This window comes from Cebidichthys violaceus, unplaced genomic scaffold, assembly GCF_023349555.1.
Source record: "Cebidichthys violaceus isolate CVI_PGR_0920_01 unplaced genomic scaffold, fCebVio1.0.p SCAF_22, whole genome shotgun sequence".
NCBI classification, from domain to species: Eukaryota; Metazoa; Chordata; class Actinopteri; order Perciformes; family Stichaeidae; genus Cebidichthys; species Cebidichthys violaceus.
The window spans coordinates 11,166,971-11,192,221 of record NW_027176395.1 but is presented as its reverse complement, the minus strand read 5'-3'; the positions used below and the strand labels follow the sequence as shown (position 1 = coordinate 11,192,221).

The following is a 25,251-nucleotide window of genomic DNA, read 5'->3' as shown; positions in this document are numbered from 1 at the left end:
GAGTATTGGTTTCCTGGACTGACAGACTACAACATGTCAGGACACGTCATTATCCGGCTGTCCGGATGTCACTTCAACAATCATGCGTGATCACAGTTTATATTGATTATTGCACATTATTTATTCCAAATAACAAAAAAAAACCATTGAGAATTATTACAATCAAAGACATGATAAAAAAAGACGAAGGCATAAAGGATTACATTGTCTTACCAAGTACTCATCATTGCACAAAATCCACACATGGGTCACAAGACTTATATTTCCATCATCCAGGAGTGTACTCCACAGCTGGTTAAAAGTATGACAACACTGAATGCAAATATATTTTACTTTTAAGTTAAGTAGTCAATTGTATTCATATAGCCCACAATTTTGCCTCGATAGGCTTTACAATCTGTACAGATAACGACACCCTCTATCCTTAGACCCTTATAACATCAGTAATAAGTTAATGTGTAGCCAGTCATTTCAGCCTTTACGTTTGCACATGAAATCTACTGTGTTTGATTTGTAGTGGTGGGTGACTGCATTGCATTAAGTTGTAAGACCAGCTACAACATTGACATATGCCTTTCACTTAAATGAGGTTTAATGCAGGACTTATAATGGAGTTATTTATTGCTTTCCTCAGGTGAAGACTGGTGTACCTTTCCACCTTTGCATCCAGTAATAGTTTCTGTTGTTCAAGGACAATGATTACCTTGGTCGAAGCAGACAGGGCTTCATGTCTTATTGTGAAAAACTGTTTTAGTATTACAATGACCACAGTCATTTTAAATATTCCAATTTTGTTTTGTTAGTTATGGTCCTTCAATAGTCCAGTGCAAAAATTCAGTAAGTAGCACCTTAAAACATAGTGCCCTTCATCTCCACTGCAGCCGTCATCCTTCGCTTGCTTTTCTTGGCTCTGCAGGAGAAGAGGAGCCAGCTGACAAACCAGCCAATCAGAAGACCTGTTATGGCCAGTACAGCAGCGAGCCCCACTGGCACACTTTCTGTGCAACCGGGAGTGAGAGGCAGGGCTGTGCTGTGACTTGTGGGTCCTGGGGTGGTGATGGTCGGACTGGCCAAGCTGTTCACCTTTGTGAGGATGAAAGGATGCTCCTGGAACGCATAAGAGGGAAGGTCTTCTTTTTAATCACACACACACACTTTTATGAACCATTATTGCAATTATACACAAATTGTATGGATAAATCTCAAGTGGGTCAGCAGCAGCAGGTGAGAAGTGCTTGTGTGGCAGATTCCTTACCTCAGTGGGGCACTTGATGTTGTTTCTGTTATTTCTGAAGTTGTTGTACATCTGTTTTTTACCCACTGGCTCCAACTACAGATAAAACAGAGTACATCTTTGTTCAGACCATGACTAAATTGCAGAGAGATGTGTTTATTTAGAAAGACTTATCTATGGATGAATAACTGAACGGGGCCACAAGTGTTAGGCCCCTGGTCTAAACCTACAAAATGTCATTCAAAGAGACACGTACCAACGAGGAAAAGATGACCTCAAAAACACTTAAACGACTACAAAGAGACATGAAAAGACCACACAGAGACATAAAACAACAACAAAAAGAGGCTAAACAACCATAAAGTTGTTGTCTCTTGCTCCTATGCAGGAGAGGCAACGGGGCCTTTACATGTCTGTGCCCAGGGGCCCATTGTCTCATAATCCACCCATGGACTTATCCACAACCCTTCCCCTGTCAAACCATTAGCCATTAACTGCCCGCCTTGCCAGACTCACCATGTTGTTCCAGAGAGCTGCAGCCATGTCAGCCTGTCCTCGTTCACTGAAGTGAAAGCAGTCCTCAGAGAAGTAGGTGGTGTCAGGTCTGCCTTCCTGGAGAAGAAATAACACAACATCAAGGGCTTGTTACTGCACTAAAGCTAGCGTATATGTTTGTATTTGTTGAGTGCAGTGGAGGCTCAGGGGTACACGGAAAACTCACAGCATTCAAAGGAACGATGGTGTTCCTAAAAAAGGGTTGCACAACCACAGCAAAGTCCTCTCTCTCTTCATAGCGGCTTCCATACACCAATTTTTCTGTCTCAACCTGAAAGAAAGACCACAAAAGTTCAAATACCTTGTTTATAAAATCCATCTGCTTCTTCTCACTCATTAAAAAATCCTGAATCTATGAAAATGCTAATATTTTCACTACAGACATTTAACTACTGAAGATAAGACGTCTCTTACTACACTGACAGACCTGTCCACATCACACTTATTGTATATTACTGTATATTGCATTTTGGACCATGATTGGCTTCCAAACTATTTGTGATGTTTGTAGGTACATGTCTAAAAGTCAGATTTAAGGTGAGCACAGAGAAACTTCCCCCCTTCATCAGATGAATGTGAAAACAGCCACCAAGTGTCAAAGTCTGCACATACATCATTCTGCACAGTCTGAGTGAAATAACAATACGCAAACCCAACTTTGAGGGAACTTTAACTAGATGCTGGTCACACAGTTCCAGTCTGTTCACCTGTACATCTCGATTGATCCGTTTTACTTCAGCCAGCTCTGGGGAATCCTCTCCTGGTAACAAGAAGCATGGGCAGACAAGCCTGAAGATCAGGGGTGAAAATAAAGAGTTGATCTAGGATAGTAAAATCAAATCATCACAGAATACATAGTGCTGCTTTTTGCATAGCACATGATACGATGTGTCATTGATTCAGGGATAAGGTATTCTTTAATAAACACCAAATCATAATATATTTCTTTGCTGGACTGACTAGGTATTAGATCAATATTAAGAGAAGTGCTGTTTATTCAAAGCAGCAAATGTGCCTTGGACTCAGTGATCTAAATCCATGTAGAATTGATTTGGCATGTGTGGGTCGATCAGGCGTACTTTTGTAACACATTGCACCCGAGACTATCCTTTTTGAGCCTGCGAAGGCCTTCAATTTCTAGGATCTCCACGACGTTGACAATTGCCCTGGGAACCTACAGTCAGAAGAGAAGAAAATGTAAACCTATTTAATCTGGGAGGTAAAACTGTGCATTTTCTCATCCATTACAGTATTTTTTTGTGTAATCAATAGTTATTTCTTGGTCAATAACATAATTATTTTACCTCTTTGTAAAGCATATCCAAGCTTGTCATCAAATGAAGGCTGTAGTTCTGAGGTGACAAAGAGGCCTGTAGAACGAAAAGAATAATACAATTACACGCAAAGCACAAGGCTTTTTATTACTCAATAGTGAACACGAGTACTCTCATGCCTTTTTTGTCATTAACAACTCTTCTCTGTTGTGGCCACGGACAAGCAGAATAATTAAGGCACATTTCAGGGGCAAGTGGCCAAGTTTGTAGCTAAAAAATGCATATCAACCAACAGAGCCGACGCCATGCAACATGTATGAGCATACGAGCAACAACTAACTCTAAGCTGTCCCTACCACAGTCTCAGACCTGATCTTAAATTGATGCTGTGCTTTGATATTCTGCTTCAAAGCACAAACATTAAAAGAGAGACTACACTGTCAGTGGTGTGCGAGGGGAGTAACGGAGAGAGAGAGAGAGAGAGAGAGAGAGAGAGAGAGAGAGAGAGAGAGAGAGAGATAAAAAGGGAAATGGAGGCAAAATGTGAAAGCAGAAAGAAAGAGAGGAAGAAGAAGCAGTGCTAGGAGAGACAGGATGAAGAGGGTTTGGGTTGACCTCTGTGTTGTTTATGCCTCTTGGAGAACAAGGCCTGTCACTGTGCCTCATGTGCTTGTTTCATGCAGACAGAGGCCGAGATAGAGGAGAGAGGGGGGTGTTTTTTGTGACAGAATGTGCTCATTGAAAAGAAACCATGTCTGCTCTCATCTTACTCTGACACAATAAAACAATTAGGCTGCTACACAAAGCTTGATTATTCTGCTCCAGTGCGTGGTCCCATTTGGACAGTGATATCATGAGACGGCTCTACACAGGGCATCACACAACACTACGGGATGTTTGGCCACTGAGCCATGGCAGGAGAATCTTTTAACCTGGAAGGAGTGCTTTGAAAATGTCCTTCCTCCTGCTTTTCCTGCTTTGTGATGACTTGTTAAAGCAACTCACCCGATCATTGCAGTACTGACAGAGGTCATTGCCTCCAATGAAGAGGGTCACCAGCTTCCAGTCGTTCTCAAAATCCACCGTCTATTTTTGTTGAAACGATGGAGAAACAATAAGAAAGACAGAGAGAGAAAGAGAGAACAAAGATTACTTTTCTTGCAAATCAAATCTGGTCACAAAACGACATCAGTGCATGTTTTAGCATAAAAACACAATTTAAACTCACTGAGTCATTCTTCATGGTATCAATCAGGCGTCGGACCTGCCCTGGGATTCCTCTGTATGAAATTTTCAAATGGACAAAATGTTTAAAACATAACACGAGTGAACCATTCAAACCTGCTACCAGATCAAAGACATGTTGGAACTCACGCTATTTTAGCTCCTGATACAGCCATGTTGAAGCCAGTATGCCTTGTCCCTTGTCCCTTTGACACCCCTTTGATTTTAGGATTGAACTTCTTAAGGATATCTGATGTGAAAAAGTAGGAAAATTACTGCACAAAATACAAAGTTTTGTTACAGTCCAAATCTGCCATCTAGTGGTGCTATTACGCACTATAGAGCAACAGAGCTACAGATAAGGTTTTGGACTTACTGGGTAATGTTGTGACAGTCTCAAGAGTTTTGTCTCCTCCAATGCTTTTTAATGAAAATTAAACAATGAATACAATTATCACAATGTAATGTACATATATGTGTTGTGTATGTAGTTTGTGTGCAGTATCTCACCTCCATGCCACCCCTCTGTACTCAGTTCTTAGCTGCAGGAGATTCTCTGCCTTAGCACCAAAGCCGGCCTGCATGCAGAAAAAGATGGTTATCATTTCTCTGTTTCTCTCTCTGGTGTGTGAAAAATGATGCACAAGAAAAGAAAATGCTAGACCAACTACGGCTAAAAAGTTAAAAATTGGTATTTCATTCTTATTTATTGCACAAACTAATCTATTCCATCTCTTTCTATAATGATTGCATTATTTGCGCCACTACTTGTGAAGTAATGCATTTCAAAACAGAGACAGAAACAAAACGCAAAAACAAGTACAAATAAGTATATCAAGTCAAACCTGTGAGATAAAACCAAACATTTTAGGAAAAAAATATTACATGGGCCTTGAGTTAAGATCTTTTTACTGCGCAAAATGAACACAATCCTTGGTCACATTCTTGTGTACAAACATACCGTTAGAGAGTCTCCCACAGCAGCCACCACTTTGATGTCTGCTGGTCGTAACCTGTGAGCTAAAAATATCAAAATTAGCTTATTTTACATTTAACCTCTCTAATTGCCTTTAGGTAATAGCGACACCTTGAAATGCTTACCTGAAGTGGGCACAGAGTTGGATGGAGCTGTGTTAACGCAGGAAAAGTCACTGCCCCAATTCTAAAGAATAACATGTTTTAGGGATTTATAGTTTTGGCATCATGCATAAATAATGATTATTTTACATTTTAAAGTTGTGCTAAGAATGAAAGACAGAAACTATAACCTACTGTAGCAGGAGCAGGAGTCGGGGGAGGGCCTGGAAAGGTGTAGTTGCTGTTGACAGCAGTCCTAAAAAATGGGTTGGTCTAATAAAGAAATAATCAAAAACATGTTAGTCCACAAAAATGATAAAACAGCATTATGTAGTATGTCGTTTTTGATAAGTTGTTGGACTCACTCACCTTAGAGGGACACTTCAGCTCAATGCCAACTGAGAAGTCTTGTGTAAAAGTCTTGTTTCCCACTGGCTCTAACTAGAGGTAGTGAGAGTCAGTGATTTATTTTGGATCATTACAACAGAAAAAAACACCACATGTGCCAAAATACAATAAATTAAATGTATTATAATAAAGAAAATCCTACCATGTTGTTCCAAAGAGCCTTAGCCATGAGAGTATGAGCTTTCTGGCTGAGATGAAAACAGTCGGGTGAAAAGTAGGAGCGATCAGGCCGGCCGTCCTTTTAAAAAGAAAGGAGCGGGAGAGAGAGGAAACTTTAAAAAATATTAAAATAAACAAACATTAAATTAGGAATATGTAATGTTTCAGGTGTGTTACCTCTAACTTGGGAAGGACAACCTCCCTGAGGAAAGGCTGCAGCACCACAGTGAAGTTGTTGTGTGTGTCATACCGCCCAGAGTCAATTAGCTCTCTCATAGCATGCTAGACAGAAAGACAGCCAAGAGATAAAAGACCAAAAAAGAAGAGTTTGACTTTTGAGTGTCATATTTTAATAATGAATAAGCACTTTTTCGTAGCGCCACATTCAAATAAGAGCAGATAACTTAAACTTCTAAAAACTTTTAAAATAATAAAATTTGAGATAAAAATGCAGTAGATGCTAAAACATATTAGTGAAGTTAATTATAATGATGATGAACGGAATGGGTGTTTAAATTATGTTCTCAAAGTCAAATTAAGACTAGTGAATTTGTGTCTGTGAAGTAAATTTGGAAAGCGCTTAAGAATATGGACAAAACACCTCTCCTTTGTTGTGTACCTGATAGGCTTTATTGAGTTCATTGACATTCTGGAGTTCAGAGGATCCCTCTTTGGGCTTCAAAATGCAGGGGCAAACTAAACTGAAACACAAACATCAAAACTGTTAAAGAATGACTAGGTTATTTCGTTTTTGTCTTACACAACCAAAATATAAATCACTGACCTTACAAACCAGGTGGGACAGCCCAGACTTTTATCGTTGTGCAGATCACGCAATGGTAAAATGTTTAACAGCTCTATCAGATTGACAATGGCACGAGGCACCTGGATGATACAAAAGACAAAGTTTGTCATTTGGATTATGACTTTTAAATTGTTAACATAGAGTGAAGTTGTATGTTTGTGTGATGAAGGCAAAAACATACTTCACTATGGAGTATGTCCAGAGCTTGGCGGATACGACCAACCACATTCCTGGGTGAGAAAACAATCTGTGGAAGTGCACAAGAACCAAGGCATGAAAGATTTGCTGGTTTTCTTAGTCATTTAGGTTTGGAACTGTTGATCGAACAAAACAAGCAATTTGAATACGTCACTTTGAGCTCTGGGAAATTTTGATAGCTATTTTTCTGTATTTTCTGACATTTTATTGACAAAACAAATGATTATAATTGTCAGTTGCAGACATAAAACAAATATAAAGGCTTTGCGTATTAAGGTTTGGATTATCAGGGCTTTCAAAATGAAAAAGGAATTATAAAGTAGATCTTGAACAGCATTTTTGGAAATGTCAACAGATCCTAAATCTGTAATTTTGCAGATAATGTAAGACAGTTCAACAATCACATGGGAACAAAGCAAAGCATAATGCCAAAGAGTAGTGCTTACACTGTCTGTGCAGACGTCACATAGGTCATTGCCACTAATAAACATGGTGATCACTTTCCAGTCATTGTGGAAGTCAATGCGCTTTAAAGGAGATAAGAGGTAAATGTTATGTTAATGGAGAAAAATTGGAATATAAAACTGAGACAAAGCATGTGTTTTTACCGTAGTTTACCACTGCCTTACCAAATCATTTTTCATTTTGTCCACTAGGACGCGCACCTGTTGCACCATGTCCCTGAAAATAGAAACGGTTTGATAGTAAAATTCTTGTTCTTGTGTTCCATAAGTACTGCTAAGGTTTGATTTATCAAGATTCAAAGGGTAAGTGAGAGTAAAAAATAAATAATACTAATATTGTGACTGACCCACTCTTGGCTCCTGACACAGCCTGATTGAGGAAGGCTTTAGGAGAGTCCTCTTTACCTATCCCCTCTGAGAAGCCGGTCAGGGAGGGGTTAAACTCCCTCAGGATGTCTGCAGACCACAAACACAGGGAAAATTAGGAAAAGCACACATACACGTTATACACATAATTGCGCACATTCTGTATTTTGTAGAAAAGAAACAGCAAAAATATTGGAACTATCAATGGGGAACTGAGTATGAAAGTTAATTTGAATCAAATCTTCAGTTAACTCAAGACCCCGACGTGAAGTTAAGTGAACCTTAACGTTTTTCTTTTTGTCAAACCAGTTGAATTCACCATGTTATTCTTTGATTTATTGGATTTCTGATAAAACACCATAATTATAGACATTATCACAGACTACAATTGGCCAATGATGGACATCTGATATTTGATTAGATAAACCTTAAGCAAGTGTTTTTATGTAATTTAATTTTAGGCAAGGCCTTTACAATTTTAAAGAATAAATAAATAAGAAGTAAACATACTTGGCAGAGTGGTCACAGTGGTAATGTTTTCATCACCACCAATGCTGAAAATTGAAGAAACAGCTTGTTAGTTTCAAATGTAGCGCACAGAATTACCAAATTAATTGTAAGTATTTTCCCACACTATCAAAATTAGAAAAAAGGTGTTCTTTAGCTTATCCTACCTCCATGACAGTCCTCTGTACTCATTAATCACTAACAGAAGGTTGTCATTCTTTGCGCCCACACCATTGGCCGCCTGCAGAAAAACAGCAAGTGTGAGATCGTAAGAGCAGAGTAGAACCAGAGGAAGTTTGTCAGCTGTGGAGATCTGAAAGTACTTTTTCTGTATTAGAGTTACATTTTGAGTGCCATTTGAGCCTTATAATCTACCCTAACTCCCAGTGTTTCATCTCTTGGTAGTTGAGTTTGCATGTCTGCACACATCCACACACAAACAGTACAAACACAATAGCACCATTATATGTATACATGTATATCTGGTCTTCATCTTTATTCATGCTTATTGGGATGAGTATGTTTTTAGATATATATTTAGGCCATAGCAACAAAAAGTTGGAGAAGGTAAACACTCACTGTCAGAGAGTCGCCTACTGCTGCCACCACCTTGACGTCTCCAGGTCGGAGTTCATGAACTACACCGAGAACAAAGTGGTTGGATTGAACTACATTTCCCAAAACACAGAAGCAGAATAAGAGCAAAAATGTTTTTTTCTACCTGAAGTGGGTGTAGTGGGAGATGGACTTCGGTCTGTGCAAGGTATCTCAGTACCCATAACCTGAAAAACATACAGTAAATTTGAGTAAGTTTAACTGTATGTGCTGCCATTCTACGCTTTAGGTCTGAGGGTGAGTGGAAAGACTTACAGGATATGTTAGTGTAGAGGCATTGTTGTTAACTATGCCTGCCCTTTTAGTGGGGGAATTTTTGTTTGTACGCAGGAACGGTTGTTCCTGGGATACGAGTGGAAAAGAAGCTTGCAGTTCAAACAATAAGTATCGGATTTAAAATCATGACCGTGATTGTATCTTAATTACTGAAACATTTCTCTGTAGCAGTGTTACGGGATGAAGTGCCTCACCTGGGTAGGGCAAGGTGAAGTAATGACACTTGTGTCAATGACCTCTGCCTCACCTGTCGTCGGCTGAAGCTGGAGGAGGAAACGTTATGATCGTAAGATTTTAGGTTCATGTGGGGGCCATTCTGTGCAGCCAATGACCATGCAGTGACAAACAGTACTGGTTACACAATTCTTGTATCTGCATATAGATTGATGTAGAACGAGCAAAGCTGGGAAGAGTCATCCAGTAGAACAATCTCATCAAGTTAATCTTTATATCTCCTATCTAATCTTAGATAGAGTTATAAACGTTCACTTTAATCATTGTTCCTTCTTACTTTTGCCTTGAGAGATTATAACTCTTAGCTGTTTGGTCATTTTTAAATTATTTTTTCTTCTTCTTTTTTTTAGGATTATTCTTTGTGCATTTCGATTTTTTTATAGTACTGCCGAAGATAGACAGGAAAGGGTGAGGGAGAGGGACAATATTAATGTCAGAACAACATATAGAACAAAAAGGATTACGGCCGGCTGGTTTGTCAGACAGAGCCTAAAGTATATACACAGTAGTCTACCCTGTAATTGCTATCAAGGACTTTGATTAATAAGAACATACCATGTTTTTCCACAGCTGGACAGCTAGTTGGTTTAGGTCAGACAATGTGTTCTCCTACAAAGAAACACACAATATATGCTGGTTACACATTAGCCATTTCAAGGGTTTTTCCTGCATTGTTACCGGAAATAATAACTTACAGTTGTTAACAGTATTGTTTGATTATAACTGGTGTCAGGAAATCATTTTCTGTACTTACAGAATCTGAGATGGGTTCAAGGATAACTGGTTCAGACAGCAGCACAGCAGTGAAGTCTGCCCTTTCACTGGGCCACTTTGGATTTTCCAAGACATGACTTAGAGAGTCCTGAAAACAAGACAAATGGATATGTGTCAAGCAGGTAGCCAAATATATGACTCAGATGAGCCACACATTTGCCATTTATTTACATGTATTTTACCTGCAGTGTTTTCAGAAGAGTTGCTTTACGTAATCGCTGGTCTATGCTTTTATTTCTCATACACTGACATCTGCTAGAAAATAAAAAGCGAGCACATCACTGCCACGTGCATTTTACAACCAACAGGATGACAACATGATAGAATACATATAGTGCATAAGAATAGAGTTGCTATCATGTCAAAATAAATGACTAAACATAGTTTGTATTAGGGATTTTGCTAGATTTTTAATACTTAAAATTTTAAACACTCACTTGTCCTGCTGATGATTTGAGCTCCAGACCACGACGTGAACCAAAGTGAGATGCAACTGTAAACATACACCCAGCAAATTACATTTTTTTCTAGTCACTATTTATGGCAAAACTGTATTCAACAAAAAGTACAATACTTTTTTCTGCAGCAACTGCAGAGCTGCTTCCACTTCCTGCACAACAGCTTTAACATCTGCAGCAACCTGAAGAACAAATAAAACAGTTATACACTCATCCTTTACTAAGTTGTACATTTGCTCCATCAAACATGATTTATTTGTAGTTAGGCATCTTACATGTGGTGAACAGGCACACAGGGAATCTGCCGGGACAAACAGCAGCACAAGCTTCCAGTATGTCACCTGCACGAGTCAGATTTGAGTCACAAATTTCGACTTGACAAAATCCTAAAAGACTTTCAATTCACTCGGCAGTTGGGGAAAAAAATGACCAACGATAATTTAATTTTCTTTCAAAAAACTATGTGGTGGTCAACAAAAAAACTAATTGCAGTATGCATACTGAGATGTAAACTGCATTATATTTAGTGAAGAGCGAATTATGACTAACACTCACTGCCACTTTAAAACTCAAAGTTTAGGACTTGGGGCTTGACTTGGGACTTGACTCTGGACTTGATTGCAAAGGCTTAAGACTTACTTGACTTACATGACTTGGTCCCACCTTTGAAATACAGGTTGTACAATTTACACAGTTAGAGTCTGTTTTTTTTCAAATTGTTATGAGAGGGTTAATGTGTACCTGATTTGAAAGGGAGAGAGACAGTTCCTCAACTTCCTCCAACAAGCTTCTGCAACACACGCACACACACACACACACACACACACACACACACACACACACACACACACACACACACACTCATGTATAACACACCTACAGTAATATCCTCATACAGCATTTATGTGTGTGTGTGTGTGTGTGTGTGTGTGTGTGTGTGTGTGTGTGTGTGTGTGTGTGTTACCTGGGCTGCACTGTGGTCTGATCCACATGTTGAGTGATCACTTCAGGGTTAAACATGGACAGCAACTCTACTCAACACACATAGACACAATTAGACTTAATCTACAGTGCGTAAAACATTTTACAATCAGACGGTGGATTATGTACATTATGTGATAACTGCTGATGGTATAAAAGCTTCCACTTATGTTGCAAGTTTTGCTTACTTTTATGTGAAATGAAGGTCAAGAACCTGTGTTTATGGCCCCCTGTCTTATCTTTAAAGATAAACTAACCAAAACTGTTTTATTATTATTATTTTTATTGTTCTAAAAGTGTGCGCTGTGTCTGGCATTTCTTGTGACATTTCCTTGACTTGCAGATCTGAGAATATGATAAAGGAACATTTAAATTCAGCATACTGAAGTTGCTGGTACTTACTGATATGAAGTATTGAAATGTATTGTCTTAGAAAGATGAATATAATTACTTTCAAAACCAAACACACACCGAATTGGTATTTTAGATGATCATACACCTCTTCATTTACTTGATTGTAGAAATACTCAGTGAGTGTTTGAGAAGCATGTGAGTGAGAGTTTATAGACTTACCAGTGACTCTACTGACGATTCTGGATGCTTCATCCCTAAAGAAGAAGACAGACAAGTTACCAGAGTAGTAAGAGAGGGTTGATAAAGGTTAAAATATTAGCTTCCTCTTTAAGGCAGCTCAGTCAGGATGCCACATTTGTGTATTTTTCTCGAGTATTACGGAAGTATATCTGCATTGTATTTGTGGCTGCCTACCTTTGTGAGAGAGGAGTTCCCAAGACATAAAGAGCTGAGATATCAACAGGTCTGAGAGTATGTACTGATGGAGAGGAAGCAAGAAGTCAGAAATGTCGTGGTGCAACACTAGATAACATGTTTTAGAAAACAATCTGCATTCAAGTCAGATTAATATGATTATTGATGATAATTGCTGAGTGCTGTACCTGAATAGGATGGGGATAAGAGGGCAAGTACTGGTGAGCAGAGTATGGGCAAGAAGCTTTCTCTCTGTAGCACAGAAGAACAATTTCTCAGACTGTCATAGATGCAGTATCAGAACAGTATATAGCACGTTGTTAATAAATACTGTCACACTGTACCTTCTCTTTAGAAAGTTCATTTTTTCCGACATCAATGTTAACAGCAACTAAACGTGACATTAGAAACCAAAACATAAGTTAATACATTTGGGAAAAGGGGGAACATTTTAATCTTAAACATTCCTTTATGTAAAATGTTTGTCAAATGAACTGTTAAGAATAAAAGTTAAAAGCTAACAGGTAAGAATAAAAACATGTTCATCCTCCATTTTCTCTATTTCAAACCCTTTTCCACTAAAATACAGCAGCTTATTTAAATCTAAAAAGGCTCTTTTTAGTTGGCAGGACAATTTCTATTATGTTAGTATGTTTCTTATAATTTGAATTACCTTAGAGTTCAACACAGAATAGATTCATGATGGCTGAATTAACTTCTTTTCATTTTACTTTATTTTACTTTGCATCCTAAACACATTGTGTACAGTGGGTATATATATATATATATATATATATATATATATATATATATATATATATATATATACATGTATATAAATGTATATATATATATATATATATATATATATATATATATATATATATATATATACATATACATGTATATATATGTATATATATACATATAAGTTACCGTTATTTTACGGTGAAATTGTTTAGAGTGATTATTTTGTCCAAGAGACATTTACAGTATCTCTTTTAGTTACATATATATACATATATATATATATATACGTACATATATGTACATATATGTACGTATATATATATACACGTATATATATATATAACTAAAAGAGATACTGTATAAGTATAGATACTGTAAATGTATATATATATATATATGCGTATATATACATTTACAGTATCTCTTTTAGTTACATATATATATGCAGTGCTGTGAAAAAGTATTTGCCCCCTTCCTGGTTTCTTATTTTTTTGCATATTCGTCACACTTAAATGTTTCAGATCATCAAACTAATTTTTATATTAGACAAAGATAACCTGAGTAAATACAAACTGCAGTATTCAAATGATGATTTCTTTTATTAAGGGAGAAAAGCTATCCAAACCGACTTGGCCCTATGTGAAAAAGTAATTGCCCCCCTTGATAAATCATGAATGAACTGTGATTTTTTGGAAAGCTGAGTTCAATTTCACTATCCACACCCAGGCCTGATTACTGCCAGACCTGTTGAATCAAGAAATCACTTGACAAAAGTTGAACTTTTTGGAAGGTGTGCGTCCTGTTACATCTGGCGTAAAACTGACACAGCATTTCATAAAAACAACATCATACCAACAGTCACACATGGTGGTGGTGGTGTGATGGTCTGGGGCTGCTTTGCAGCTTCAGGACCTGGACGACTTGCCATAATTTATGGAACCATGAATTCTGCTCTCTACCAGAACATCCTGAAAGAGAATATCGAGCCATCAGTTCGTGACCTCAAACTCAAGTGCACTTTGGTTATGCAGAAGGACAATGATCCGAAACACACCAGCAAGTCCACCTCTGAATGGCTCAAAAAAAGCAAAAAGAAGGTTTTGGAGTGGCCTAGTCAAAGTCTGGACTTAAATCTGATTGAGATGCTGTGGCATGACCTTCAACAAGCCGTTTCTGATCGAAAACCATCCAATGTGGCTGAATTAAAACAATTCTGCAAAGAAGAGTGGGCCAAAATTCTTCCACAGCGATGTGAAAGACTCATTGCCAGCAAACGCTGGATTGCAATTGTTGCTGCCAAGGGTGACAAAACCAGTTATCAGGTTTAGTGGGCAATTACTTTTTCACAGAGGGCCAAGTCAGTTTGGATAGCTTTTCTCCCTTAGTAAATTAAATCATCATTTAAAAACTGCATTTTGTCTAATATCAAAATTTGTTTGATGATCTGAAACATTTAAGTGTGACAAATATGCAAAAAATAAGAAACCAGGAAGGGGGCAAATACTTTTTCACAGCACTGTATATACATGTATATATACATATATATATGTACATATATATATGTATATATACATATATATGTACATATATATACATGTATATATGTATATATATGTACATATATATGTACATATATATATATATATATATATACACTGTAAATATATATATATATGTATATATACTGTAAATGTATATATATATATATATATGTGTATATATACATTTACAGTATCTCTTTTAGTTACATATATATATATATATATATGTACATATATATATATATATATATATATATATATATATATATATATATGTAACTAAAAGAGATACTGTAGATGTCTCTTGGACAAAATAATCATTCTAAACAATTTCACTGTAAAATAACGGTAACTTACTGGCAGCAGGGATGCCCATAATTTACTTTTTTTTATGGTGAAGCTACCATAATTTACTTTTACGGTATTTTCCCGTATACTGGATTATGTTAAACCTTTTAAACCCTAACTCTATTTTTTAGGCCACTGCTCGAAAATTGCTTACCCATACTAAAAACGTATATCTCTGCAACTACAAGGTGTATTTGAATAATTTTGGTGTTATAATAAAGGGAACACTTCTGAGATTTGTTCAGATGTATTGTGTAAATATCAGCACATATCTTACTGGTTAAGATTAAATGAAGATGGCACACAGCACAAATTGAAAATGTTCAGGTTCGCCTAAAAAAAAAAAAAAGAGGCACTTTCAGGATTATTATTTCTTTGGAATGATGTAGCTGCAGATTTAAACCTCTCCCAAATCATAGCACAATATGTGAACAGTCTCTCTGCAAAGTTTGACTTTGATAAAGTGAAGCACAACAAAATTAGAGAGGTTTTAGTACAGAGAGTTCAGACGAGGTCTCCAAAAAGCAATTTGTGTTGTGACGTATGACTCATATGTGAGTAATCCTCAGGTTGCTGGCGTTCTTTTGAGCTATTGTGAGTGTGTACTGCATGAATTAGCACAGCGGTAGAGCCAGAATTGTGTCGAGTGCGGTTGCCTAGGTGGCGCTATATGGATTTTGATATTTGGTAATAACTTTAGTTAGTTGTTGAGTTGTGTTTGGAGCATGTAAAAATGGCTTGCATAGTCTTGTAGCCCAGGCTCTTTGGTTTAATCAGAAGTATAACATCATTATATTTGTTCTTTATAAGTGCATTCTTATTCACTCTGTACGCTAAACTTTCTCCACAGCCCCCCCACAGCCCCCAAAAATGGGGGCGCTCGGGCTCAAGAGAGCAGCAAGGCCGAGATCCTCCTTGTGGCACTGGCACCGCAGTGGCTAGTCAGTGGCAAGCATCAGTCACGCGTCAGTCAGGTGTCAAGACTGTGGCAAGTCAGTGGCTAGTCAGTGGCAAGCATCAGTCAGGTGTCACAACAGCGGCAAGTGAGCGGCACTCGTTCGGCACCCATCAAGGAGCTACCGAGCTGAGCGGGCGGAGCCACATTTCCTGAGAACACCCATTGTTGTTACGATTGGTCAGCTGCCATAAATCAGTTTTATCATCATAGTATGGATTTTAGTTGAGTCACCTGAGCTACCTGTTCTCTGTATACATCCTTAGAGTAACCACGTTGTACTTTTTTGTTTCTCATTCATTTTATTTAAGTATGATTCTGCTGGTTCTGAAACAAAAGGGTACATAATACACTCTTTCCAAATTATTACTTTTATGGTCATTTACAACAATCGGCTAAGATAATGAAAATAAATCATTTTATTATCATTTAAAAGTATATATATAATATAAAAATGTTTTAAAATTAAAACCCATAAAAAGTCCAATCCAAAAATACATGTCAAGTTTTCGATTAATCTGTGGATTGATTGATGCCATACAGTTAGTAATGTAATTTAATCAAAGTAATTTTTGTTTCGTCTAACGTGGCACTCCTCTGACTAGTGGTGGCACTCCTGTGACAACTATTGGCACTGGCAGTTTGTGGCACCTACTGTCACCTACATATAAGCAGAGGAAGAGATATTTTCAGACATGTATTTTTGGATTGGACTTTTTATGGGTTTTAATTTTAGCCGATTGTTGTAAATGACCATAAAAGTAATAATTTGGAAAGAGTGTATTATGTTCCCTTTTGTTTCAAAACCAGCAAAATCATACTTAAATAAAATGAATGAGAAACAAAAAAGTACAGCGTGGTTACTCTAAGGATGTATACAGAGAACGGGTGGCTCAGGTGACTCAACTAATCCATACTATGATGATAAAACTGATTTATGGCAGTTTACCAATCGTAACAACAATGGGTGTTCTCAGGAAATGTGGCTCCACCCGCTCAGCTTGGCAGCTTCTTGACGGGTGCCGAACAAGTGCTGCTCACTTGCCGCTGTTGTGACGCCTGACTGACGCTTGCCACTGTCAGTAGTCGCATTTGCTGTCTCTCCAAGAGGGTGATATTAGGATAAATGGGTTTTACCGTGATTTTACAGAATATGCCAGAATGTTACCGTTTATTTACAAAGGGTAATACAACCCAATGCAGTACTTTTGCATTTAATTCACAACAAATAAAAGAATAACAATAGACATTCAATACATAATTGTTGCAGTTTAATACATGTTCTCAAGACAAATAATAAAGAGACATTTGTATTACATCACAAAACTTACAATGTCCTGCATGTTTAGAAGAAAACAAATAAAATCATAAAATCTTTAATGACCGGCTTGACTGAACTCATGAGGATAACCTCAAACCAGTAGCACCGAGATCCAAAAGTTGCCGATGGTATGCTACTGTTCTTCAGTGGTATGTACCGATCCCTGGAGTGGCATGATACTGTTGTTCAGTGGTATGTACCGATCCCTAAAGTGGTATGCTACTGTTGTAGGTACCTATCCCTGGTATGCTACTTGCGGTATACTACTGTTGTTCAGTGGTAGGTACCTATCCCTGGAGTGGTATGCCACTCGTTTTCCAACGGCACACTGTTTGCTGAAGGCATGTGCTGCTTGAAAGTGGTAGTCTACTATCAGACAGGCACACCAGTGCCGTCTCTTAATGCATATGCACATTTAATGTAAATTGGTTTGATTTGATCAAATAGTGATGCCGTAAATGCATTTTTTTTACTTTATTGACAAAGTTGCGCAACACAGCGTCTTAAATAAAGGAATGTATCTATTTTATCTCGTCCATTTTCTTTTAAATGACAATAAAGTGATTTAGTATTTGCTGAGGTTCGCATGTGTCTCACATATGTTAACATATCAGTGCAAGTCTTTGCAAAAAGCTAATATAACAATACCATACAGTTAAATCAACAGACTTGCTTATGTGATGAGCTGATTATGAGACAGTGGACCACTCACTAAAATGAGTTTGATCTGGTTTTAATGTTGCTCTTGGGATAACACACGTAACGTTACTGTTAGTGTTGTTGTTGTTTATCGTCTTGAACACACGTCAGCGATTTCTGGTCCCCTCTCCATTTTGATAATCGTTCCGTTTGCGGTCCTCCAGTCGGTTCAATAACAGCACAAGTAAACACAAGTTAGGTTACTAACGTTAGATCTTAATACTGTAATTGGTGATTAACTTTATTTACTAACTTGCTATGCTGTTATCTAGCTAATCTTTTTAAGGCTAATTTAGCTTGAACGTTACAGAGCTAACTCCACCAATATTAGCAACCTAATATAACGAAATAGACCAAGTAAAACATTATTTGAGATGTTAACAGTTCAATAATCATGAAGACAAAACTATGGAAGCCCATTTCCTCCAGCAAAAAAACAAAAATCACTACAAAAAAGAAGAAAAAAAACAAAAATAGAGAAATTATGAGATAGAAAGTCGAAATTATAAGATACTTTAACCCAACAGTCATAGAAGCAGCTCTTTGGCATAGGTTACCCAACATTTGAGATATAAATGGATTGTGAGTACATTGAAGACAACTTTAAACGTGCCTTTACAACAGATGAATATGAAGGCAAATCACTATCAAAATCCGAGAACGCAAATTAGGTCCACGCCTTGCGTGTGTAGAGGTCACGCACATGCAACTCAAACAGCTGCGCACGTATTTTACTTTGGTGAGCGCTTTTACATCACGCTTTGAGCTGTTTGTCACAAGAGGTTTGACTATCAAACACATATTGTATGTAATAGAATAATGGAGTGAATTTAAATCAATCTGTGCAATCAGCATTAACATACTGTGTATTTCATCAGCCTCTACTGTCTGAACAGTTTACAAATCGTGACATGTAGAACATTTACCTCTGAGTTGTAGAGGAGTGGTGTTTAGTGGAGGATTGAAAACCACCTCTTCACCGTCTGTGTCAGAGTGATATCCGGCCAATCCAGACGAGGATTGTAACCAATTAAATTTAGTTATACAATGGTGAATGGGTCCGCCCACTTAGTGTCAAAAAGAAAAACTACTCGTGAGCGAGCAGGTGAAAGTTTTGCAAGCAGAAGAGCAATGATATTAGTTGCGCGCTGGGGGCGCCCCTTGCGCTCAAAGCATTGTTTTCTCCTCGCAGGCCTCAATTTTGTGCAGATATTCTGCGTGGAGTGATGTAAAAGCGCTCGCCAAAGTTAAATTTGATTTGATTAAGTTTGATTTGCAAGTGCAGGACCTTACATATAATAAAAAACTTTTTTTTTTGCTGGCGTAAATGGGCTTTCATACAAAACAATACTGGAGACTTTGAATTTCGGATGATAAGCGTAACGTTACCTCGGCTTCTCAGTTGATCTCCACATGGCTGTGCTCAGAAGGATGAACTGAGGCTGTTGTGTTCAAAGTCACGTTCAGGAGCAGTCGGTCACGTCTTGTCACGCAAAAATTACTTTTAGGCAATGAACAGTTTGAATAATAAAAAATATTCTATCGCCATTACAGATACATTAACCTACAATAGACAGTATGATGTAGATGGATTGTGATTCACTGAACTTGTATAGAGAAGCGTATTTCCACCACTTCACAGAAAATACTGTATTATGCTGTTAAATTACAGTAGTCTGCTGTTATGGTTAATTGACGGCATTGACTGTTAATCTACATGCGAGGGATGAACATTTAAATGTATGTTACAGTTATGAAATACTGTAAGATACCGTTTTAAATCTACCGTAAATTTACAGCAATTCATATCCTAAATCACATAATCTAGAGAAATCTCATACTTTGTTAAACAGTACTGTGCCACCTTTCACTTAAATAACTAATCGTAAATAATTAATTACAAATGTTGTCAAAACGATGAATGTGAATACAAATTTATACCTGTAAGCTGAGTGCAGGATCCAACAAGGGCTGCCAGAATGAGGAGTGCAGATCTAGTCATGCTGAGGTGAGATACTGAGAGCCTTCCACACTAAGAGTCTGCTGTTTCCCTTCAGCCTCAGAGAGAGAATGACTGTAAGCTCTCACTGACTGTGAGACTGCACTGTACCTGTAGAGGGTGTGGAGAAGGTAAAAAAAAAGTTCCCAAGAGGGCAACGTTTAATAAAGGAAAAGAAGAGGAAAAACACAATTAATTTCACTCTTTTATTCTTAGTTGCATCTTCTTCTTATCAGTTTATCTGGATAACAATCAGACAAATTACAAGTCATACCACCGCCTCACTATCTCTGCGATTCTTTGTCAATGTGTATCTTTGTCACTTGCTATTTTTCGTGTGAAACTCAAGAACGTCCACATGTTGCACAACAGACCAAACTGACACATTATTTATTATTAAAGTTAAGTTTATGGCTCTCATTGATAAATCGCAAAGCATATTTACTAAACACAAGACTAAACACACAACCTCCTTGAGAACCACACCAATATCATATTTTTGTTTCCGAATTGTGACAGCTGAACAGTACTGTTTGACCTAATATCCAAATAAAAGTATCATCAAATAACATAATTGACAGACACCTTTACAATCATATTTATTGAGTTGTAACTTCTCTAAGCTTGCTGTTTTAAGTTTGTCTATGTTATTGTTGAGTGGAAACAGTTTTTTTGTTGCTGTTTATTTTTCTACTGTTATTTCAGAGAGCTCAGATAATTGTTTTCTGCCCACATAAACATCTCTATTAGCGGTATGACACACCATCAGGAGACACAATTTGAACCTGCTCCATTTCATAGAACAGGACAGAGTTTGTGGACACAGTGATAGTAACCAGAGTGATTTTCCAGGAAAATGAATGTATTCGTGGTTCATAACAAAACTCATTTGAGTGTAAAAAGCTCAAACAACCATAAATGTTCTGCCTCTTAATCTCTTAATAATCTTGGTTGTCTAGTTTACAGAGAGGAAGTACATCATTTGTAATATTGACAGAACTATGTACATCATAAAGATGACATTCTAGTTTCAACACATTTTGAATGTGTTGATCTTTAACGTCTAGTCATGCTAGTGCTGCAATATTCATAAGATAGGGTTGTATAATTATAGGTTAACAACCAGCAATTTAGTGAAACTGTACAGGTTCAGTTTTGGAGATGTGATGAGATAGGATTAGATTGCTAAATACTTTATGAGTTTGTACTAAGATTGGCTTTGCTGATACCCTGACCCTTGGAGTCCACAGAGAGTAAAACCATAAAAAAAAGTTATCTTGATGTTGAGGAGTTATCTGATTTCCATGATTTCCACAATATTGCATCCAAATAAATCAAAATGTTCTGGGTGCTCATAACTTTACTGAGGGACTTAACAGTATTGTTTTCCTTGTATTTGTTATTCTTCTGTATATTATATTTCAACACTGTGTCCTTTTCAACCAAACTGTCTTCTCTTCCAGGATCCAGCCCATACTTGCTGGAGATGTCCCCATTAACTCTCGGGTCTTTTTTTTAACTCGTAAGACAAGCACAGTTGTTACTAATAACGTAAACGATGCAGTGTCTAGGTAAAACTGTTGATTTAAGATAAGATTTTGGTGGTAAAAATCTTTGAATATTTTTTTTCGACACAGGGTAAAATATATCTAGTACTTATATACTTACTTTTCATTGAACATATTTGTAATGCTCACGTGAAGATATTTTTTTGTTTAACCTCTCTGCTGACACCTAGTGGAGCACCCGCTGCAGCACAGGCTATGACGTCATGACCGGATGTTGATACTTGCTCGGAGCGGAGAGCAAACAGGAACAGCTGAAAAAGAACAACAAAGCCGCCGCGACGACGACGACAGTAAAAACAACAGATGTGCGTCTAAAATATACCTAAAACATCGGTGACATTATCGCTGGTGGGGACCTTTTGTACCACTAAAACAAAATTGAAAAGGTAAGAAGCTGTAATTTGGAGCTAAGCAGAATTATACTTGTTGTTGTTCGCCTTGTTCCTAGCTTGCCGTCGTTGTCTCTTTTAGCTCGACGGCTAATGTAACGTTAGCTTCTTTCGACTTGATAATATCAGTTCGAGACCACTCAGCCAACGTGTTCAAAACCTCGGGGGGAAAGCAGCAGACGTGTTGACACTTAATCAAAAGTACTTATATTTGTTCCATTATTCTTCTCAATGGCTTTTATTTCCAGCTGTATTCGAAGCTCAGCTGCCATCTACAGTCAACAATCCTCACGAAAAGCCAGTCAGGAACTAAAAGTTAGTGATATAGACAAAGTGCTTATCAAAGTAACGTACAAGTAACGATAGATATGTATCACACAATATAGTACATTTTCTGGAGAGTGATTGAAAATAATGCTAATTTAAGAAACAAAAACAATCACCCCAATAAGAACAGAGTTGAGGCATACAAGCGAAACTAAAGAGAAACCACTTGGTCCTTATTTCATTGTGGTTACATGAAGCAAGTGCAGTTACCTTTGACTCTGCATTTCTAGATATACCACGGCCTGGATGACTGAGAATCTTTACAGACTTAAAAATCCAGTGTGAGCATAAAACAGTCACAAACTGCTCATTTATTTACAACATAACCCATAATAGCCTCACTATGTTAAAGGAGTAGCCACCACATTATAAACGTGATGGAAACTCCTCTCAGAGTTCACCTTTTTATAGTGCCTGAAGGTGTACATTGTCACGTTGGCTATTGTAATGTAAAGTGTTACTGTCTATACTGTTTATAGTCTAGTCCTATTTTATTTTAACTTTCCAACAATAAATAATTTGCTCTTTTTTCTGTCTTGTTTTAGCCTTAGGCCAGCCACTCCCAGAGATTTGACGATGGGACGCATCTTCTTGGACCACATTGGCGGAACTCGCCTCTTCTCCTGCGCCAACTGTGACACCATCCTGACCAACAGGTCTGAGCTCATCTCAACACGCTTCACGGGTGCCACGGGCAGAGCTTTCCTCTTCAACAAGGTACAGAGACAATAGCGACATAACACGTACAACGTTTACTCCTAAATAAAACGGGGGCACACACCGATTCAGTATCTAGTTAAAAATGTGTGCGCTTGTGTCTCAACTCCACAGGTGGTGAACCTCCAGTACAGTGAGGTGCAGGACAGAGTGATGCTCACCGGCAGACACATGGTGAGGGACGTCAGCTGCAAGAATTGCAACAGCAAGTTGGGTTGGATCTACGAGTTCGCTACTGAGGACAGTCAGCGCTACAAGGAGGGACGCGTCATCCTGGAGAGGGCGCTGGTCAGGGAGAGCGAGGGCTTCGAGGAGCACGTCCCTTCAGACAACTCATGAGGCACTAACCGTGGATTACCTTGAAGCTCACTCCCGCGTCCTCCTATCCCTCTCCTTTTGTCCCCTTGTGCTGCACACCACCACCTGCAGACTTAGTGGTCAGCGTTTGGCTTCACCCCCACACCCCTTCCCTGTCTCTGGCCTATGACCATAGACCTCTGCTGATTAGAAGATTGGTTCGCTGGCTCTACTCTTGCTGAATAGGCATCCTCAAAGTACTTCCTTATTTATGTGTCACAGGGCACCCCCCCCAAAAAACCCAGCTGGGGACACAGATAGGGAGCTGTAACTACACACCTCACACAGAATCTCCACCACCTCACACGGCATGCTCCACACTTTTTCATATGGTAATTAAACACGTGCATGATAATAGACATTGTCGGTCACACACAAAAACAAACATCAGGTAGTTGTTTTGTTTATTTCGATAACTAGAGGTAGTAGAGCTGAGTATGTTCATCACCCAGACAGGAGAAAAGCGATGTTAAATGAACCGATGGAGGTGTCACTCTACAGAGTTGCTTCCGTGGGGTTTGTGCTTCTTCGTTGTGACCTTTTTGTGTTTGTCTCTGGTGAGCACTGGATGCAATTAAGACCACGACAGTTGTTATTTCTGTATCAGTTACCTTTTCATTAGCTAATGTGTATTGAATGTGGTAGTATTTAAAATCTTTGTTCAAATGATACCATAAGGACCGCACAGAATGATGTCATATTTACGTATACATTGTGTTTGACCATGACAGGAACTTTATTTAGATGTGGCTCACATGATGTCCCTTTATTTGGATTGACATTGCATTCTTAAAATGTACACAATGGGGCATTAAGTATCCCATTAATAGTGTGGAGGTGATCTCCTGAACAGCACAACGTGGTGAAAATTCATCTTACAGTTTAATTCAGTTGTCCCACTCCGTCTTGTGACCGTGGATTCCGTGTCTGTGTGGTGTGCCGTGTGAAGGGCGACGTGTTGCTTTGGTGACTTATGAAGAGCGTGTACCTTGCAGCCATGTTTCTTCAGTGTGGCGGAAGAGGAGTGGGTCTTAAGACGTGATGAAGACATTCTCTGGCTGCCTGCCCCTTTAAGGACATGTTTATGAGAGGATGGGTCAGGCAAGCGTTTGAAAGTGGTCAGTACTGGAAGAGACAAGTTTATTGGTGTGGAAAAATAACCAACAGCGGACATTCTCTTAGCAGTTAATACGTTACAATGTTGGAAACAACACACTGAAGATATGTTTGAATCAAGCTTGAGTTTGACTGTACTCCAACTTAAAACAGTTTTCATTGTTGAACTACTTTTCGGGATAGTGACCCATCCTCCACATTTTATAGTCCCAGGCTTTGGGCACGTTTGGTCATAAGATGACTTGTTTCTTACAACACAAATCTGAGCGAGCTTTAATAGAGTTCTAGTCTTTAAAAGTTGAGTCTTTGTCCTTTTGACTGTGCCAGAGCCTCCGTTTTATATCATCAGTGTCCTGTGGAGATTTCAATGAAAATGTCAAATTGTAACAAAACAAAACAAACTCAATGTCCCTGACATTTTAGGTTATTTTTGGAGTGGGTTGTGTTGTGCCATTTCAGAGTGTGCATGCCTGCAGGCGCTACCAGAATGCTCCGGCCTTTCTACAAAACAAATGACACTGACAGTATCCATATCCCCAAAGTCCATGCAGTGTAAAGTCAATGGCTGTGACAGAATATTGTCATCATCATTTTGTTGTTCACTTTTACCATTTTATTGATGGGCCATTGTTTTTATTTGCTTTACTCTATATGATTATTATTTTATTGACTGATACATTTATCTTACTGTATATTTTCTGTATTGGAGGATTGAGAGAAAAAAAGGTTTCTTCTTGAAAGGTTTTCTCTGATGTGATTTCTAAATAAACATCTAGTCTTGTTGGCA

The 25,251-nt window shown here is 38.1% G+C and overlaps 2 protein-coding genes across 4 annotated transcripts; one reads left to right on the top strand and one right to left on the bottom strand.

Moving 5' to 3' along the window:
- Positions 1–102: 102 nt before the first annotated feature.
- LOC137877889 (phospholipase B1, membrane-associated-like) lies at positions 103–20,057 on the bottom strand. 3 transcript variants are annotated; one of them, XM_068718051.1, is made up of 44 exons: positions 19,933–19,992; positions 13,980–14,095; positions 12,722–12,768; positions 12,566–12,629; positions 12,378–12,441; positions 12,183–12,217; positions 11,593–11,659; positions 11,370–11,418; positions 10,904–10,969; positions 10,745–10,810; positions 10,608–10,663; positions 10,353–10,425; positions 10,151–10,258; positions 9,952–10,005; positions 9,357–9,425; positions 9,142–9,228; positions 8,993–9,053; positions 8,851–8,909; positions 8,439–8,512; positions 8,275–8,318; positions 7,746–7,854; positions 7,564–7,615; positions 7,381–7,461; positions 6,918–6,983; positions 6,716–6,816; positions 6,551–6,632; positions 6,109–6,213; positions 5,915–6,010; positions 5,734–5,805; positions 5,560–5,637; positions 5,389–5,449; positions 5,249–5,307; positions 4,798–4,865; positions 4,664–4,707; positions 4,438–4,537; positions 4,292–4,343; positions 4,069–4,149; positions 3,094–3,159; positions 2,869–2,963; positions 2,497–2,578; positions 1,956–2,060; positions 1,751–1,846; positions 1,256–1,330; positions 103–1,107 (listed from the first exon to the last, which is right to left on the bottom strand). In XM_068718051.1, exons 2-44 carry the CDS (start codon positions 14,053–14,055, stop codon positions 850–852), a joined length of 3,303 nt encoding a protein of 1,100 aa, XP_068574152.1. In that variant the 5' UTR covers positions 14,056–14,095; positions 19,933–19,992; the 3' UTR covers positions 103–849. The 3 variants fall into 3 exon arrangements, with proteins under 3 accessions (XP_068574152.1, XP_068574153.1, XP_068574154.1); XM_068718052.1 differs by lacking the exon at positions 13,980–14,095 and having other exon boundaries at positions 19,933–20,057; XM_068718053.1 differs by lacking the exon at positions 13,980–14,095 and having other exon boundaries at positions 10,353–10,422; positions 19,933–20,057.
- A 1,739-nt stretch (positions 20,058–21,796) lies between these two features.
- LOC137877851 (protein yippee-like 5) lies at positions 21,797–25,251 on the top strand. The gene is made up of 3 exons (XM_068718008.1): positions 21,797–21,944; positions 22,820–22,991; positions 23,106–25,251. The coding sequence occupies exons 2-3, from the start codon at positions 22,851–22,853 to the stop codon at positions 23,328–23,330; spliced, it is 366 nt and encodes a 121-aa protein (XP_068574109.1). The 5' UTR covers positions 21,797–21,944; positions 22,820–22,850; the 3' UTR covers positions 23,331–25,251.

Bases quoted from the DNA above. Each gene is read 5' to 3' on its own strand.
- LOC137877889 (XM_068718051.1), bottom strand. From the start codon at position 14,055: ATGGCAAGTCGTCCAGGTCCTGAAGCTGCAAAGCAGCCCCAGACCATC. The intron at 11,419-11,592 runs GTAACACACACA...CGTGTGTTGCAG, and splicing joins CAGACCACAGTGCAGCCCAG to AAGCTTGTTGGAGGAAGTTG. The intron at 1,108-1,255 runs GTAAGGAATCTG...TATGCGTTCCAG, and splicing joins ACATCAAGTGCCCCACTGAG to GAGCATCCTTTCATCCTCAC.
- LOC137877851 (XM_068718008.1), top strand. From the start codon at position 22,851: ATGGGACGCATCTTCTTGGACCACATTGGCGGAACTCGCCTCTTCTCC. The intron at 22,992-23,105 runs GTACAGAGACAA...TCAACTCCACAG, and splicing joins GAGCTTTCCTCTTCAACAAG to GTGGTGAACCTCCAGTACAG.